General features: G+C 33.8%; 1 protein-coding gene across 3 annotated transcripts in view; it reads left to right on the top strand.

The window, feature by feature from the left end:
• LOC144964994 (mitochondrial proton/calcium exchanger protein-like) overlaps positions 1–18,345 on the top strand; it is a 19,492-nt gene extending 1,147 nt beyond the window's left edge. The window contains exons 1-13 of one of the 3 annotated variants that reach the window (XM_078899834.1): positions 284–301; positions 2,577–2,646; positions 2,874–3,393; positions 6,083–6,226; positions 7,096–7,230; positions 7,965–8,168; positions 9,672–9,923; positions 10,452–10,583; positions 11,693–11,804; positions 12,363–12,550; positions 13,689–13,927; positions 14,416–14,557; positions 15,431–16,979. In XM_078899834.1, the coding sequence (XP_078755960.1) occupies positions 6,104–6,226; positions 7,096–7,230; positions 7,965–8,168; positions 9,672–9,923; positions 10,452–10,583; positions 11,693–11,804; positions 12,363–12,550; positions 13,689–13,927; positions 14,416–14,557; positions 15,431–15,595 (1,692 nt within the window). In that variant the 5' untranslated portion in view covers positions 284–301; positions 2,577–2,646; positions 2,874–3,393; positions 6,083–6,103 and the 3' untranslated portion in view covers positions 15,596–16,979. Of the gene's footprint in view, positions 1–283; positions 302–2,576; positions 2,647–2,873; positions 3,394–6,082; positions 6,227–7,095; positions 7,231–7,964; positions 8,169–9,671; positions 9,924–10,451; positions 10,584–11,692; positions 11,805–12,362; positions 12,551–13,688; positions 13,928–14,415; positions 14,558–15,430 lie in introns of those variants that run through there. The other 2 variants (XM_078899832.1, XM_078899833.1) reach the window with 2 other exon arrangements.
• The last annotated feature ends 1,774 nt before the right edge of the window (positions 18,346–20,119 follow it).

Below are 20,119 nucleotides of genomic sequence, written 5' to 3'. Positions count from 1 at the left end.
GAGAGAGGGGAATGGAATGTGAAATCGTCATCTCAGCATCACACCAAACATGAACACACAAAGGCTAGGGCCTAGTGCTCCTGCCACTAGGACTTCAAAATTTCCTGCCATCATGGCAACAAGACAGTCGAATGAAAAGAAAATAAGTAACCTTTAGCTACCTAATGCTAGACGAAAATGAAGTAAAACAATTAAATCCGATCACATGACTTCGTAAAATCCCGCGGCCTTGGTCCCGTAGGCTAGCCAACAAAAGATAACACCGGTTGGGAAAAGTCCAATTCTACTATTCACAGCACTGGTTAGGAATAGACTCTTTGTTCACTTAATTTACAGAGAATGTCATGTGGGACTAATAAAAATAATAGATGTTAACCCATTAATTTCTATTATAATTTTATCGAGCAAAACAATAAGAAATTTAGAAGCAGTCATAGAAAGCGATAAATTCAAGTCTTGATATAATCTATGCAAAAGTTTAAATTCACATCTCAAGAAAATTGCCAATCATATGTACCTATCTGGTTCCTACCTGACTAAAGATGACTACTATATCAAACAATTTAATATTTTTACTACAAAACTAATCACAAAACAAAAAGATTTGAACATTCATTGTCCATTCTGTTTGAATTGCGTTGGTTGCCAGTAGAAGAAATGATTGAATATAAAATCGCCCTGAACCATTTTATCTGTCTTAGCAATTTAGCACTTCGAATGTCTATTTTCTCCATTTATATTGCTACAGTTTTCATCTGACTACAATAAGCTCCAAGTCAGTAAGTTGTCAAATCAAATATTCTATGGTGGGAGGTCACTTTCAACACTTTATCCTCAGCTGTAAACAAGGGTCTTCATGGGACATCAAACAAATCAAAAATAAAATATTGTTTTTAAGTCTCTATCAATGTTCCTCATGCATATGATTAGTTGTTAGCAATGTTGTTGTTTTTTGTCCTTTAAGCAATGAATGAAAAGGTGTCTGTTTAAATTTATGTGTATGTGTGTTGTGTGTGTGTGAGTGAGTGCTATCTAGATTGCCATACTTGCAACTGTGAAGTGCATAGAACATGGTCTAGTCATGATTTTGCACTATACAAATGCTATTATTATAATTATTATTATTATTATTATTAATATTATTATTATTATTATTATTGCTATTATTGTTTTTGTTATTATTATTATTATTATTATTATTATTATTATTATTATTATTATTGTTATTATTATTAATAATATAATTATTGTTTTTGTTATCATCATTATTGTTATTCTTATTATTGATATTATTTCCTAGAAGTTGATATTCCAATGGATATCCTTTGAAATGTTTGTTTTGTTTTTTTCATCGCAAAAGATATACATTTGATCTCTTGTATAGCAAAATATATGTTGTGCATCGATTACTGCAAGGCAAACTTAATTTATCATACTATCCCCAAACAAAATTTATACTGTATGTCAATTTCATTGCAAAGCTTAGATTAGGAACATTTTATTATTATATACAGAATTCTCGCTTGAGCTGTATTGACAATTCAATTTTATGGGACTCTAACAGAAAAGGTCAGCATTGCACAATCTTTTGCTAACTGTGCTTTGATTGACCAGACTCCTTCTTCCGATGATGTTGGCTGCAGTTTGAAACCGGTCACACAGATATGAAAGTTCAATCCGAAGATCTTGGTTTTCTTTTGTGGCACGTGGTTGTCCACACTATGGCCGAGAATGAGAACTGCATGTGGCATTATAATATTCCAATTACTGTACTGTTGTACTGTGATTGTAATGCATTCACCTTGCAGCTTCCCTGTGTGACCTGCTTCCTTGAATTAGTCCAAGATGAATTATTTCTATTCTCATTGTTAAGACCAGGTGTTTTTTAAAAAGCATTTCTTGATAAGTGATAACTAAAAAGTTTCTTTCATCTGAGTTGTATTGACCTGAAATTGATGTGTGTAAGAAACTGAGTTTTAATCTACACATTCAAGGGAACTTTTAAAAAATCATTATTTCCTTGTTTACTCATCACATGGTTGACTGTATACACTGTGCTGTTATAAACAACTATGAATAAAAGCTTACAAGACTCACTACAAAAGTGAATCCAGGCACTTGTAAAATGATCTCACAATGTCAAGATTTCAAAATGACATTTCTCATGTATCAGGGTGTCCAGTCTGTATTTGCTCGGATGGTCGGATTTTGGTCGGATAACTGATAACTCAAAATTTGGTCGGTAAAATTGACGCAGGTTGGCAGTTGCAAGTGTCTGATCAGAGCAAATATCATATATATAGACTATATAAGTTTTAACCCTAGTAAATTGGACATATTTAAAATGGAGAGAAAAAAACAATTGGAAGTTCCTTTGTCAGTGTCATACTGGATGATGATGATGATTGGATTGAAGTAGAACTTGCTGACTTTCCAGTAATGGACTAGAAGGCAGGAAAGTATTAGTCTTGACAACATGAATTAATTGGGACTGATGGGAACGAGACGATAGTTCTATGTATCATTGACTTTCATTTCCACCAATTTAAATCTGTTTCACATTTCCTATTTTACAGTACATAAATGGAACTTGGGTCATTGCAGATCGTGTGCTGCTCATTTTTGTTCTCAAAACAAGACTAACAGGTAGGAAACGGTTATATTTTGATGTTTATCATATTAATTAATGATTCAGACATTTTAAATGATGTTTTATTTCATGTATTAGTGCTTGATACTTTTATTTCAAATTTTAAAAATGATTTGAGGCTTTTACAAAAAAAATTTGTTGTTGTTTTCCAAAAAGTCTCAGTTACTGTCATGTTTGATTTTATTTTAAAATGTGTTTATTTTATTTTATTTTTAAATTTCAGGTGTTCATATCAACTTGTTGACAATTCAAGTTTAAAAGACCAAAGTCGTGTCAGTCACTCATTATACAAACCTATCATTTATACCAGACATTCATCCTCGTCTTCTAGAATACCCAGACTACAACAATTTTCTTGTATATTTAATGATTCACATTATTTAAGAACTATAGGCATAGTACATAATGGGAACAGCTATTTATTACAGAAATTTTCAAAACAGTCGAATGTCACTTTTCATACGTCCTCATTTCGAAGAAAAGAAGAATCAAAAGTTGAGAAAACTGTGAAGGCACTAAAGGACAGTGTGAAAGAAGCAAAGGAGGCTAAAGCTGCAGATGTTGCTCTAAAGGAGGAAACCACCGTTGTTACTCTTAAGAAAACAATTCCTCAAAGAGTTGTTGCAGCAATCAAACACTACTACCATGGCTTCCGTCTGTTATTCATTGATGTGCGAATCTGCTCAAAGTTGATATGGCGCATTCTCAATGGAGAAACGCTCACCAGAAGGGAATACAAACAGGTAGGTAAACATAGAATGAGAGTTTTAAAGAAAATTCATATTTTTAAGAATTGTCTTTTTAAAACAATAACTGTACTACTGGTATTCTTCAAGGAGACAAATTAGAGGTCTCCATTATCTATTGGTAGAAGCTGAGGGCCATTAGTTAAATTGCATGTTTTTTTTTGTTTTTTTCTTCATTGAGAGCAACGATAGGAAATCATTTTTGGATATTTTCTGTACATTTTTCCACCAGTTATTCTTCTTAGTGTCTCTATAACCCCTTTTATACAAATGCCATTTCGTAGTGTCAACTTGAAAAGAATGGTGTCTGAGAGAAAATGAACATTCTTGTTCACACCCCTCTGCTGGAATGGTCCAAGTGTTGGCCTATACTTGCAATGGAATTGCTCAAATGCCCTGCCATGGAACTGGACGAGGATTCTGAAGAAAGTCACTAGATGTGATGATTAGATTGAGGTCATTTGATTACGTAGTTTAGCCATGACTGTGTTGCTTGAGTACCCATTGCCTTGTGGTACAAACACGCGATTTAGTCTGTCTTTGCTGCATTCCCCTGTCATGGATCTGGGAGCTACTTTGAAGTTGAAGGCATGTTTATAGATCTAATGATGTGTTTGTTGACTGAGTTATGAATTGTAAGTTGAAAGATTAGCCACCACCATAGAAGTAGCAAGAGACTTTGATTGAATCTTCAGGTTAGAAACCCCTCACATGCTCAAGCAATTGTTTCCATTTTTGACATTGAATCCATGTTTCAATACTTTTATTTTTTTTAAAGGCAAAAGTAATATTATATATATATTGATGGTGTTGAAATTGTGCAACGAAGCCAGGCTTGTTGTTTGGTTTTTGTGTGTTGTTTAGGCATCTTCACCAATCCTTTTTATACTAATAACATGTGTTGACATTGTCATGCTTGTTAATAATTGTATTTAAACGAATCATATTGTTACTAAGTAAGATAAATCTCATCTAGAGATATTATTCATATGAAAAGTCATTCAGTAGATAGACTGTACTATAGTACAACTTGAGAAGAACACAAAAAGAACAACAGCAATAAAAAAATTAAAAAACAGTTGTCCCCTGTGACAGTCAATACTTGAGGGAAAATTATGCTTTTGTGTCTCTCCTGAAAATAGTTGAAAGCAACAAGTCACCTGATTAGAACAACTTCCTCATGTATGCAATTGTGCTGTCCGAGTGTGTAGTTAATGATTTGATGTTTGTTGTAAATTCTGATCATTATTATGAGACGTGATCTTGTGTGTATGTGTGTGGGGGATATGATCATAGAACAAGGACACCTTGAGAATAGTTAACTGGATGTGATAGATGGTAGGCATGTTTTCTTGAGCTTTGTCAGTAATTGGATGGGTGACAAAGATTGTGTAACTCAAGTTCCCTGGTATGTCCTTGATAAAGATTTGAACACATGTCGATGAAACCGTGCCAGACAAAGCAGAAAGAAAAGTATAAGAAAAAAACATGCCAAAAAGGCAGTCTGCCTCAACCGGGGTTGAACCTCAGACCTCCTAATTACCGTTTCATTCCTGAGTAATAAACTATCATAACGCCTTACAGGCATCATATTTCATTCCACATGATCAGTATGATTTTGCCTCTTGTCAACCCTCGACCAGTCAACCCAATATTTTCATCTATGAGTAAATGTGGTCTTAAATTACCTAAGTACCCTCTCCCCACCCCACCCCCCACCCCCCTCTATCTTGCTTTTTTCTTCTCCCTTTGCACAAGCATTAATATATTGACTTCATTCCCAAACAGTTTTCAGGCATGTATTATTGACAAACATTTTTTTTCTCAATGCAATTTTTGACAAAATGGGAAGATGGTTTGAGTTTTAAATCGGTAATAATATTCTAATTTTGGTCAAATTTTTGGAGTTTGTGTCTTCAAATTCGGAACTTCATTGCTTTTTTTATTTATTATGCATACCTAATTTTCATTTTTTATTTTTTTTTAGTGTTTAAGTGAAAGTTGCATCTTACTTTAAATCATTACCTAATAAAGACTTGAAATATTTAAAGAATAACTGTACTTTAATATCATCTTTTGATTTCAGCTGTGTTAAAAACATCGTTTTTTATCATAGATAAATATGATAATGATGGTGTATGAAATTTATTTGTGGATTGAACAATCTTGTAATCCATCCAAGCAATTCGAGGGGAACTGACATTTAAGTAGTCTGACATTTCATCAATTTTAACAATATTATCTCAAATGTTTATAGGAACATCTTTCACAGCAACTGTATTTTCTAAGGTCTTAATCAAGGCCTGGTCGTCTAAATCAAAATGATTAAAGTTGAATTTAACCAGTCAACTGCCATACTCTGGAAAAACATGTAGTTAACAGTTTGGCCAGAAAACTTGCCCTTCAAATATTGATTGATTTAAATGACCCTCATCTTGGCAAAAACTCTCAAACATGAGACTTAAATCAAGACCTCACGAGGTCCCAGGTTTGCGAGTTTGTCAAAATGAGGGTCATTTAAATTGATTGATATTTGAAGGACAAGTTTTCTGGCCAAGTTTTTTAATATATTTTTTTTTCCAGAGAAGGACAGTTAACTGGGTAAATTGACTCCAAGACGCTTCTCTTCAATTGATATATAGATAAACCTTGTTTGTTTATTGTTTTTGTGTTTTTCCACCCACAGCTTGTGAGAACGACTGCTGACATGTTCCGTCTTTTACCAATGTTAGTCTTTATTTTGGTGCCATTTGCCGAGTTCTTGCTTCCAGTGGCCTTGACCCTCTTCCCTAACATGTTGCCAAGTACATTTGCAGAGGAAAAGACAGAGGTATGCCATGTCTTAAATGAGTATTTCCTTTGTAAAATTCTGCGGCATATTGTAGTTATTTTGAGACTTATTCCATCCAGCACTGATTTGATAGCTGCGTCTGATATAGAATGGTCGATTCATTTATAGTTTATGATGAAAGCCATTTTTTTTTTTTGTTGTTGGAAGTTTAGAAACAAATTGAGGAGTTTGGAGAAGATATTATCTTGTTTTAATTGTTATGAGATCTGGACAGGGTTAATTATAACAAACATTCCTGTCGTGTGTTGTTGTTATCTCAGTTTCATATAAAGTGCAAAATGTTCAAGTTTGTCTTTTATGTTCATATTAAACAAATACAAAGGATAGTTTCATTTCCCATTGGTCGAGATTTTCCTTTTTTTCCCCCGACGTAGTCATGTAGTCGAGAGCAGTTGATTTCTGACCATTGTTAACAAGATTTACAAATGAAGGGAAACACGTAGCTCGCTGGACAGATTATTTTCTACCTCTGCTGCAGCTACCACAATTATTACCATTATAGTAAAACGAACACCACCACCCTTACTACTACTTTTGCTAAGACTGTTCTACTACTAGACTACTACTACTACTACTACTACTACTACTACTACTACTACTACTACTACTACTACTACTACTACTACTACTACTACTACTACTACTACTTCTACTATTACTACTAATACTACTACTATTACTACTACTACTACTACTACTACTACTACTGCTGCTACTACTACTACTACTACTACTACTACTACTACTACTACTACTACTACTACTACTGCTTATTTATTTATTTATTTATAGGATTGTATTTTCTGATATTATACAATTTTAATTTAATGATTTCTTTCCATAAATAGAAAGAAAAGACTAAAAAGACACTAAAGGCCAAGATTGAGATGGCAAAGTTCTTACAGGAAACATTGAAGGAATCTGCTGTGACGGCTAAAAAGCAGGAGGGTCAAACTGAATCCTTTTCCAGTTTTATAGACCAGGTAACTTGAGCGGGATGGAGGGAGAGAGAGGGGCAACTTACCATGTTTTCTATACTCCTATATTTGTTTTCCAACTTTTTCTGTCTTTCACTTTGAATGAGATTATTTGGTTTTGTCCTTTCCCTTCTCTGAGTCCTTGGCTGGGAGGGAAACAATCAAATTAAAGTTTTGGAGATATTTTTTCACTTATATATCATCTCCATTTTATGTATTGTTATTATTTTATTTTTTTTAAATTAATAACATAAGCATTTTAGTGTGTTCCTATTAGTGGAATCCTGTGCTTGTGTCTGAATGAGTCTTTTAGGTATGTAGAATATGTTGCCTATCCCATTTTCTTCCTATTTACTGGAACTGAAATGACCTAAATGTGTTGCACGCGTGTTGTTAAACCCTTAAAAACAAAAACAAATTGTGAATAGCATGTACTTGTTCTGACATGTACATATATACAGGTCTGATATCCGAACCCGTTTATGGGCCTAGTTTAATATTATTGCAATGGACAATGTTTTGCATCATTTTTTGAGATTTCCATTACAAGAATAAGCCCATAAGGAATTGGGTTATCAGACCTACAAATAAGTGCACATTGACTTGTTCCTTTTGAGTTTGAGTTTTAAAAATATATTTTTCTATTTGGTGTTTCTGGGAAATCGTAAAAATGTTTGGTAAGGAAAGAGTCAAATCTTTTGACATTGGAAAATAAAAAGGTTCCTTTGTGTTTTCATTAGATTCGGGACCAGGGCATCAAGCCAAAAACCAAAGACATCATGCGATTTGCTAAATTGTTTGAAGATGAAATCACGCTGGACAATTTGAATCGGCAACAGCTTAGAGCATGTTGTATCATGCTGGGAATCACACCCATTGGGAGTGATGCATTGCTTAGATTTCTTCTTCAGATGAAATTGCGACGACTGCTGGCTGACGACAAGGTAAGCAATTCTTTATGTAACTAATACTATGATGATGATGATGATAATAATAATGATGATGATGATAATAATGATAAATAGCATTTCTATAGTGTATAACCATGATGGAGTTGTACTCTATGCGCTTTACTTTGGCAAAAAACACTTTGCTCCTTATGAATAATTTGCTCTGTAATTTATAGATATGGATTTATTAATTATTTTGTCAGCATCCATGTGTATCCTTTTTAGCAGGTGTCTTGTGCCTGTATCTGTAATAACATGGAGATAAAGATAAAGGGAGTAAATCTGACTCATGAATGAACATCACAAAACAAACGACATTTCGGCCCTTGGCCTTTATCAAGTATACACAGAATACATATTATATATTTATATTAGATTGTCATTATAATATAGGCGATATATATATCTTAACAGCGGAGGTAGGGGACCACTAACAACACTATTGCTGTCTAGTATTCTTCAATTACACCCGCCCCCTCCCCCATCCCCTACCTTATTCTTGAAATATATATATATAGTTTTTCATCTCTCTTTCTCTCTCTCTCTCTCTCTCTCTCTCTCTCTCTCTCTCTCTCTCTCTCTCTCTCTTTCTCTCTCTCTCTCTCTCTCTTCCATTGCACACACACACACATTTACAAATTTTCGCCTATATTATTATGACAATCTAATATAAATATATATGTTTTCTGTGTTTACTTGATAAAGGCCAAGGACCGAAACGTCGTTTGTTTTGTGTTGTTCATTCATGAGTCAGATTTACTCCCTTTATCTTTATCTCCATTTTATCAACTCATTTAGGCACCTCTATTTATCTGTAATAACTCTGAAGAGAAATAAACAAAAACAAAAAATTATTGGAAACAAGTACAAAAAAGTGTAGATTTACAAATTTCGACATTTTTTTTTATCTCTGTGACCGACAATATAAGCAGCAACATATAATGTTTGCATTCATCTGATATTATAGGGATCATTTTGCTTAGCTCAGAATAATTTTAGTAATGCTGTCCTTCAATTCCATTGAAATGAGAGACATTAGGTCGTGACATGAAATAACTTGTCTTGGAGTTCTTTTGTAACCCTTTGAATGTTTTATGAAGGTCTCCGAACTCTTTTGATTTAGTCAAGTTTTATGTTATATTTGAAAGAAAAAAAAATAGTCCTTCAGATCTTTAATGGACCCCGAGTTTATCCCAGTTTCTATAGAGTGAATTGGACAACAGCAATTGCTAGCTACCCTTTGGATAGTTTGCTGGCCTATTGTAAATTACTATCCACTAGGACTAACAGATCCAGCTGGGTGGACAGGGGGTCAGAAAAAATCTCAAATCTACCTGGGATCATTCTCAGTCTCTTTGTGTGTGAAGCGAGTGCTCTACCAACTGAGTTATCATGACTCCCTTTATTTCATACAATAGAAAAGAACAACAAATAGCCATTTTTGGTCAATTTGACAAGTTTACATTATCTCTAATGATTCAACATCTCCCATTCCAGATGATACAGAAAGAAGGAATAGAAAGCCTCACCATAGCTGAGCTTCAAGCTGCTAATCGTGCTCGGGGTATGAGAGCACTTGGTGTGGCTGAAGACCGGTTGAGGGCACAGCTCAAGCAGTGGATGCAGTTACATTTGGAGGAAAGAATCCCAACGTCTTTACTTCTTTTGTCAAGGGCTTTATATCTGTCGGAAACTTTGTCCACAGAAGAGAAAATCAGTGTCACCATTACTCAACTTGCTGATACTGCTGTAAGATTTGCTTTTATAGTCCATATTTAGAAGAAGAAAAAAAATTACTTGGGCATTTTTCGACATAGGTTACATTTGCATGATGCTTTTTTAAAAAAGGTCTTGCCTCGGATCTATTCCATTTTCAGGTTCAGTTTTGTTTTTTTGTTGTTTTTTTTCTTAAAACTTTTGTACACTTCCATGTGTCCCAATTTAATGGAGTTACTTTAACATGCATGTTACTCCTATAGTTAACGTCTTTACATAGTTCCTTACAAGATCACTCACTTACCCAGAGGTTCACATCCAGTGGAAACGGTTGGTCAAAACATTTTTTTAAGCTTCCATGTTGTGAACAGTATTAAACAATAAATAACAATCAAAACATGAATACATTGCTTAAAAACCCAGATAGGAGGCAGAGAAAACTGCCACAGTTGATAGTTATTTTCTCCTCCTTTTCTTTTCTTTTTTTCAATGGATAATTTTAATCTTATTATTACTATTTTTCATATGTTTATGATTTACTTTTTTTTTTATCATCATCAGACCAACGAAGCTAAAGTTAAAGTGGCTGAGATGAGTGGGGAGACCGTCGATAACAAAACCAAGTTGGATGTCATCAAACATGAAGAGGAGATTATTGCTGCTGAAAAGGCACAACTAGAGATGGAAGCCAAGGTCAGTTTTTTTGTTTGCTTGTTTTTTTCTGTTCTATTCTGTTTTGTTTTTTTTTTTAGGGCTGGGTGAGTCTTGTTTAGTTTTTTTTTTTTTTTTTTTTTTTTTCAAAATAAATTTTATTTGTTTCTTTTTAAATATGAAATCGAGTATTAATTGATCTCTTGAAAAGCAAACCAGCCTTTATAATGATAGGGGTCTCTATAGCTCAGTTGGTAGAGCACTCCCTTCACTCGCAAAGGGACCTAGATCAATCTTGTTAGCAGTCAAGATTTTTTTCTAATTCCCCCTGTCTACCCAGCAGTGATTGGGTAGGCATGTGTCTTAGATATGGTGGAAAGAACTTTGCAATAGACGGCGTCTTATCTGAAGGGTATCAAGCAATTGCTGTTGTCCGTTTAACGCCATAGAAATGGGATAAACTCCAGCTCCATGGGATTATTTTAACATTATAATATAAGGAGTAATAATGGCTCATCAAACAAACCAGCTGTTCATTATGATAACAGCATATAGTTGTATTATTTTTCACTTCGTATTCGAGATCATTTATCTTTCGAATCTTTTAAATCTCTATTTTAGATATCATATTTAAAATATAAACTCACTAAAAATTTGTTGAAGGTTGTATTCAGCATGGCCTTGCTGTAAATTCCAGATGGTGGGCTGCCCATAGTGGGCAGGGAGGTACTTACTGTGTCTTCTATACCCCTATTGGTTTCCAACATGCTTTCTTTTTTGTTTTACATATATATGATTTGTAAACATTTGAGTATGTTCCTCTTAGTGGGATCCTGTGCTTATGTCAGGACGAGACATTTAGGGGGTCTCAAGTTTAGTACACTGATAGTGTGTGTGCTCTTGGAATCTACATCTGTTTCCTATTTATACCATTCCCCTTTGTCTTACTTTTCTTGTGCGGTTTTAATTGTAATCGAGATTTTTTTTTTTTCACTATCTCAGTTTCTTCTTTTTACTGGGCACTGAAATGACCTAAATGTTTTGCAAGTGCTGTAAAACCCTTAAAAACAAAAACAACAGATATCATATTGACCATGTAATTTCAATTTGTTGAAGGCTTGAATTCCGCATGACCTTTCTGTAAATTCCAGATGCAAGAACAAAGTCTAAGAGATGCTGCTGAGGCCAAAGCTGCTGAAGTTGTCATGGAGTCTGTAGACGTCAAGGGTGCCACAAGACCTGCCCAGATCCCAATGTCTGAAGGTAGGATCTCAATCAGAATTCGTTTTTTTTTTTTTAATGTTCATTAGTTTTGATGAAAACTTGGAGAATTCTTAATTTGACAGAAGGTTATGGATGCAATTGACACATTTTTCAAATGAGCTGTATGAATCAAATTCATGTGTGTGCGTGTGTGTGTGTGTGTGTGTGTGTGTGTGTATGTGTAATATATGAGTTAAGCGTGTGATAGCATTTGGAAAGTATGTATATTATGTAATGCACTTAGACGCTTCGATAGGGGACACTATATAAGAACTTTTATTATTATTATTATTATTATTATTATTATTATTATTATTATTATTATTATTATTATTATTATTAATATATTATTATTACTATTATTATTATTTTTATTATTATTATTATTATTATTGTTGTTGTTGTTGTTGTTGTTATTATCATCTTCATCATTATTATGAAAAGAAAAGATAATCCAATACTACAGGGAACTTGGGGGGGGGGGGGGGGAGGAAGAGAGACTAAAAAATATATTTATTTATTACACCTTTGACTGGTTATCATTTAATTTTATTGCAGAGCTCATTGACAAAGCAGATGTGATTGAACCGTCATTAGCTGAAGAGTTTATTGAAGAAACAAGTATATCAACAAAAGATTTGGGTGAAATGGGAGATGTGCTCGAAAAAATTGCCGAAAAACGTCAAATCGACATTGACCGTCATGCTCTGCAGGGGTTGAAGGAAGAATTCTATGAATACAAAGAGGTGAATTATTGATATTTTCCCCTCTGTTCTCATTCTTTTTATTTTTTATATTTTATGTCATGTATTTGGTTTTAAGTATATTTCACCATATGTGTTTGATGGCCCATGAAAATAAGGTATAATGTGAAGAAAAAAGAACATTTTTTTTACATATTGCTGGGTTGTTTTTTTTCTTTACCACAGTTTGTCATTGTGTTTTGCTAAACTTCTTTCCTTTTTATATTAGAAACAAACAAGACATTCTATGAAACTGAGAACACCTTATTTCAACATTAAGAATATATAAGCTTGTAGCTGTTTTAAGATTAGAATAATAGACAAATTTAAAGATTGATAGTCAAGGAATTGTGTGGAAAGTTTTATTTACTTTTGATGCCTTAGACATAAACATCCGCTTTAGAAAACCTCTTTTGAAATAACCTCTCAGTTCGTGAATTGGACCTAAATCACAGTTTCTGTAGTCCGAAGCACAGAGAAATGATTGTCTTTTACTCTCTGGATCCCATGCATTTCTACTGCAAACTCTTCTCCAGCAGAGTTGTAAGAGTCTTTAACAATCTTTAGAATCTTTTCCGGCAACAAGAATTGATTGTTTTCAAATCCTAATTTCCCTATTTGATCTTGTTAAAACATCCGACCTGACCATCACTGAGGGATCAAATTACATCAGCTCACATCGCTTTTATTACGTATGAGTAAAATTTATCTCTCTGTTATGGGCTGATTGCTACATGGGGGTTCAACTCCTCCTCCCACACACCCCCACCCCCAGCCTCTTCTCTTTTAAAAATATGCTGGAAAAGTCTTATTTGCACTATAGACTTAAAAGTTCTGTTTTGAATTTTCATTTTATTGCAAATTTGTGACCTCACATTGGTTTTATGTCGGTTTGAGTTGTATGATGAATATTGAATTTATAGTCAAATAATATCAGGTTGGAATTAAAGGTTTTTGGGGGGGGGGGTTTTCAAGTGTCTAACCATGCAGAAAACTACAATTTCATCTCTATGAATATTTTATCTTTAAATTCACATTTTAGCAACGGTACAACACGATATAATACCAAAGTGAAATGGTTTTCGTCCCATTATTGATTATCGGATTTCATCAAATTTTTTTTGTGAATTTGTTAAAACAGGATCTTGAAGATTTGAAAGATATGTCAGTGGCACGGGGCAAGTCAGAGAAAGAATTCTCCGAGACTAAGGCTGCTAAACGACTGAAGAAGAAGATTGACAAGATGGTAACGCGTCTGGACAAAGTGGTGACACACATTAAGAGTGAGAGGACTCACTTTGAAGAGCAGTTATCAGATCGATCAATGGAACACGAAGCTACGGACTCTCAGCAAAGCGAAGCTCAAATGAAGATTTACAAGTGAGTGTTGGTGCTAAGTACAATTTTTAGACGATACAATTATGTGATACTAGCAAAGCCACTACATCTTCGATTTAAAACTAATCACTGTCATGTCATATGTCTTGCAATAAGACCCATTGAATTTGTGCCTCTCTCTACCACAGTCATTCACATAAACATATTCAAATTTTTAAAAAAGATTTGCTTGTTTAGGGGTGAAAATTAATTGATGTTGTGTTGTTATTTTGTATTTGTGTATTAAGTAAATAAGTCAAATTAAATATAATTCTATAAACATAAATTCCAAAATGCCAAACCCAAGTTGTATTCAAAAGTTCTCATTTGTATGATTCAATGTATGTGGTTGATCATGGAAAACATGCGATCACTGATAATCATAGAAAGTTCATGCTTTGTCATTCCCATGTGTTCAGTTTGTCTAGAAATTACATAAACAAAAGTGTTCAAGAGTCAAGTCAGATTTTGATACTCTTTACTTTATTCAGGCACAACATCCTTAGTTTGAATGAATTGATGGATGCGCTGCAAACCCTGAAAGACGCTCCCAATGATCATAAATTGAGGGAGATATTTGATGTGTTGGATCAAGACAAAGATGGGAATATTGATCTGAATCAAGCTCTAAAGGTAAACCAGTTCATACAACTCTTGTGTGTGTCACAGTATCAAAGATAGAGATAAGATAAGATATACTTTATATATTTATCCTGAATTGAAATTATCATAATGTTATACATCATTCATCATTATATCAACAAAGATTTATACATTATCAAGAACTAATTGATAAAAATACGAAGCTATTTTAAGACGAAATAAAATGAAATATATTCAGCAAGTACAAGCTATCAAAATTGGACATGTAAAGAGAGAGATAAGTACAATTATGAGAAACTGAGTACTTGAGAAATTATTTTGTGGAATCACTTGACATCCTTAGTGAATTATAATAGGCATCAAAAGGCACTTAGCACAACCACATTTAATAAATTTTCCTAATATGTAAACACGTTGATGGTGTTGTTGTTGATGCCGTTTTTTTTTTTTTGGGGGGGGGGGGGGGGGTTTATGATAACTACTATGTTACTAGTGTGCATCTTGTGTGTGTCTATGTCAATATTGTATTGTTATAAATGTGTAACCAAATGACAAATTGCCACTTTTTGGGGGACAATAAATATATATTATTATTATCAAGTCACATGAACCAAACAAGACACATGAACCAAACAAGACACGTGAACCAAACAAGACACATGAACCAAACAAGACACGTGAACCAAACAAGACACGTGAACCAAACAAGACACGTGAACCAAACAAGACACATGAACCAAACAAGACATGTGAACCAAACAAGAGACATGAACCGCTTCCAAAAACAGATAATAAATTTAGTGATTGTCATATCTTTAGTTGTTTTTTTTTCTACCTTTCTTTCCATGGTTCTTTCTTGAAGTTTTGATTTCAATTTAATCATTTGATTCAATTTCCCTATAGGTGTTGGAACTTTTAGATCATGAACAATTACACTTGAAGGCCTCACAAGTAGACGAAGTGATGAACTTGCTGAGGAACGAGGCTGTTATTGAGGAGGAAGAACAACAACAACAAGAAAAAGAGAAAGGAAAGAAACAACTGGAGGAACAGACGCAACAAAGTTGAAACCACAAGGGGACCTTTGTCAAATGTCCTGAGCATGTGCTCTACTGGTTTTATTACAGATAACGGAAGGAAGTAAAGCCCAACTTGTCACTTGGCATGGGAGTGGGAGGTGATTTATTTCTTTGATAAATATTACCTGGAGTTGTGTATCAACCACTTATCACATAGTGATAAAAATTATCTCCTATCACAGAGTAAAAAAAAATATCCCCTTATAAAACCACACATTGATCACAAAGATCATTGCTGAACTGAAAATGTGATATAATTTTCATTTCAAAATCAGTACTTTGTAAATTGTACAATCAGTTCTTCACAGAAAATGGCCAAGTGCCTGAAATAGGTTTGAATTTATTAGCACGTCCTTTTCTCATGACAGCTTGATTAGTAAATCTTTTCTAGTTGAGAAGGAAATGTATATTGAAATGTAATAACACACATACAAACTCAGATATATTTATTTATATATATATCCACGTATTCTTGAATGCACACACAAATACAGAGCGAGAGAGTGTGAGTGAGAGAAAGAGCATTCAAGAAATGTGTAAGTTTGAAAGATTAGAAAGATGATTATGTCATTGTAAATATTGATGCCAGATGTAAATGTTGATATCTTGATAATGTTATGGGAATGAATGTTGTCATATTGGGATAATCACATGATGTAAATGTTGATATCTTGATATTGTTATGGGAATGAATGTTGCGATATTGGGATAATCACATGATGTAAATGTTGATATCTTGATATTGTTATGGGAATGAATGTTGCGATATTGGGATAATCACATGATATTTATACTTTATATTGTAAAATAAACTAACTGGCCATTAGATTAACGGCTGTTGACTGCTTCCTAACAACATTGAAATGCATTGATGTACCAGTATTTTATTTGTAATATAGTCAGCTTTTTTTTTTTTTAATGGAAACAAGAATTTTGGTTAGATTCAAATGATTTCTTTTTAAAGAATATTTTTTAACTGCATTTCTATTGCACCATTCTATATAACATTATTTTGTTTTTTCAAATAGGTGAAAACCGTTAGTAAGTCAAAGTAATCATTCATTTTGAAACTTTTGTCGTTTCATATCAATGGTCAAGGTTCTTACTATGCAATGTGATAGCTTTTTCCTCTCTTATTTGATTTGCTGTGTTGCCTCTATTTACTTTTTATAGATTTTGCCAGTTTAATCTCAGTTGAATCCACCATATTTCCGAATGCTCTATGTAGAAATTTTGTATCACTGGACAATGAAGTTCTTTTATTTTTATCACTGCAGATATTCTTTGTGCCATGAGATGATCTATGCTTGCTTTATCAATGCTTTTCTTGTCTTGCGTAACTCTTTATTCGGGCTGTTAGTATTGGATTCATAGTCTGTTTTTTTAAAATGCCAAAAACGTATTTCACTTGGTGCCCATCAAACAATTCAATGAAAAATTCCAAGAGGCAGAAACTGATGTAAGCAGAAGATTAGCTGAATTGCATATGTATTGTTAGGGATAATACAATAGTTTAAATTTCTGGCAAATATCCAGGTAAAACGATGATTTTTGTCGTAGATTTAAGTTACAGTGACATGAGTACTTTTTCTTCTATCATCTACTTCTGCTCTCCCTTTTATCCATTGTTTTACTTTTTCCAGTGCTTAATTTACTCACGTGTTTTGCATGTGTCGTTAAGCTGCTAAAAAGCAAAACAATCAGGAATGAAAAGAAAACTTTAATCGAACTGTCCTTTTGTGTTCAAACTATCTTTCTTTTCTTTGTAGTCAAAATGGTCTTTATTTAAGTGCTGCAAGCACTGTTAAAAATTTTTAAAAGAACCAAACAACACCACTGAAAATACCAGTTCACCACCAATTCTCTTTTTGTAGCCAATTGATGGGAGTTATTTCCCTTGGGCAGCCTTATGCCCATTCCTCTTCTCTTTGTCTTTGTTCTTTTTCTTTTCTCCACGTATACCTTCATTATTTTATCGCTTTTTAACATAAATACTGTATTGAAATGCACATGCTGCTTAACAAGGAAAAGTTTGTATAGATCATCTTCTTTCAAGTTTTCAATTAAACGGGTCCATGCATGTGAAGGTAATGATGCATTATTCGTTTTTCCACAGGAAATGGGGCTTTTTTTAAATTGAGATTTTAGAATATTTGTTGCTTTTAGAATATTTGTTGATGTAAATGGTTAATGTCATTTCAGTTTTAATATCACAACCGTAAATGGGATTTATCAGAAAGTTGTGCCAATTTTAATTTCATGAGACTTCATCAGACGCCAACACATTTTTTTTCTTATTCAGTTCCTCAAGAATTTCTCTGTCAATTTTATCAACTCAATTTTATGCCAACTCTTTTTGAGTTACTATATTGTTTCATATTAACTTTTTTTTTTTAATTTTTTTTTAAATTTTTATTTAGTTTTTTTTTTTTTTTGGGTGGGAAGGGGGGATGGTATGTGGATATGAGGTAGAGACTATAATAATTCACACATTGTTGTAGTTTGTTTAAATGGACATTCACATTCGTGTATTGTGAAATACGGAAATGTCTTCTGTTGTATTCAAAATTATATTTCAAAAGTGTCCTTTTTTACTTTCTAATTGAAGCTTTCTTTGGGGGGGGGGGGGGGGGGGGTGTAACTACTTTTTAAAAAAATGGATTTGATAAATCAAAAAAACGATTCCCTGTTGTTGCTGCCACATTGTTTAGAAAATATATATATTATTTTTATGATTTCCATTTTGCCTGCCTTGTTTCACAATCTATTCGATGACAGTCTTTCATCATATCATTGGTGTGAATGAGAGGAATTTTTTAAAAATATTTTCTCTGTATCATTTTCCCACATAGATCAATATTACCCCTGATCAATACGGAAATTTGTCTGATTGGTTTTGCTGTGACTGATTGAGAAGTCCTGATTCCAGGTGTAATATCAGTAACGATAAGTCATGAAATGAAAGCTTCAGTTTATTGAACGGAGGCAGATAATATGGACTGTGGACATTTCAATTTTCCCCTTTATCAACAAAACTTTGTGTTTCATTCATTGTGTTTTGTTGATAAAGGGGAAACCCGAAACATCACATTATCTGTCTTGGTTAACAAATTGAAGCTTTTATTTCCTGACTTTTTGTTATTGATTCCTTTGAGCTTCAAGCAGCAACATTTTCATCATCCAGATGTATCTTGACGATTGAGACCTCAATGATGAAATGCAGGGCTAAATATGCCATTCTATGAAAAAACTTGTGTAGTTAAAATTTTGGTTAAAAAACTCGTCCTTCAAATGATGATCGATTAAAATGACTCTCATCTTGGTAAAAACTCTCAACCCTGGGACTAAGGAACACTTCACTAAGTCCCAGGTTTGAGAGTTTTTGCCAACATAAGGGCGGATCATTTTAATGGGTCAATTTTTGAAGGACGAGATTTCTTGCAAAAAATTTAACTATGTTTTGTTTCTGTGTAAGTCATAAATGTGTTCTTCTTCTTCTTCTTCTTCGTCTTGTGGAAACCTCCAATATTGTCGAGGATCACTCCACAGTTTGTAGTGTTTTACATTTTAAACTTGCTAAAACTCTGCACATAATACTAAAACCACATAGATTAAAAAGTCACGTTGTGAACTCCAGCAATCGCGTGAAGGCATGTTGGCAACCGTTTTCAGCCACTTCAGCTGGGAGGCTATTCCATAGTCGGGCAGTGGAAGGGAAAAACGAATACATGTGGGCGTCTGTTTTTGATGTTGGGATGGTTACTCTTGCTGTGTGTCCCCTCGTATTTCTTGTACCGATATCTTTGATGTCGTTTGGAAGTTTAAGGCACGAATTTTTGTAGTAGATCTTGTGGAACAATTTAAGTTTATCTATCTTTCTTCTCTTTTCCAGAGGTTCAAGGCCAATCCGTTGTGATATTTCAGACGCACTTGAGAAAGGATCGAATGTGTTTGTGATGCGTCTTGCTGTTTTTCTTTGGATGTTTTCTAAGGTGTCGATGTTTTTCTTTGTATATGGGTCCCAAATTGAGCTGCCATACTCCAAAATTGGTCTAACAATAGTTTTAAAAGCAAGGGTTTGAGTTGTGATTGGGCATCTTTTTAAATTGCGGGTGATGTAAGCGCTTGTTTGATTTGCCTTTGAAGCCAGGTGACATATGTGGTCATTCCATTTGAGGTTTTTAGCAAACTCAATGCCAAGGTATTTTGCTGTCTTTACATGTTCCAGGTTTTGACCATGAAGTTGGTATTCAAATGTTATAGGTGCTTTCTTATTTGTGATGGTTAGAACATTGCACTTTGATACGTTAAATTCCATTTGATTTATTGTTTCCCATTCTTGTAATTTAGCTAGATCGTCATTTAGTGTTTTGCAGTCGTCTGTTGTTTTTATCTGATTATATAATGCTGTGTCGTCAGCAAAGAGGCGCACTTTTGACCTTATACCTCGTGGAAGATCGTTTATGTACACTAAAAATAGGACGGGCCCAAGGACTGAGCCCTGAGGTACGCC

Source organism: Berghia stephanieae, chromosome 2 (assembly GCF_034508935.2).
Source record: "Berghia stephanieae isolate SIO BIC M18660-M18661 chromosome 2, UCSD_Bste_1.3, whole genome shotgun sequence".
In the NCBI taxonomy this organism is placed as follows: Eukaryota; Metazoa; Mollusca; class Gastropoda; order Nudibranchia; family Aeolidiidae; genus Berghia; species Berghia stephanieae.
The sequence above is the reverse complement of the archived record's forward strand: the minus strand, read 5'-3'. Positions and strand labels throughout refer to the sequence as shown.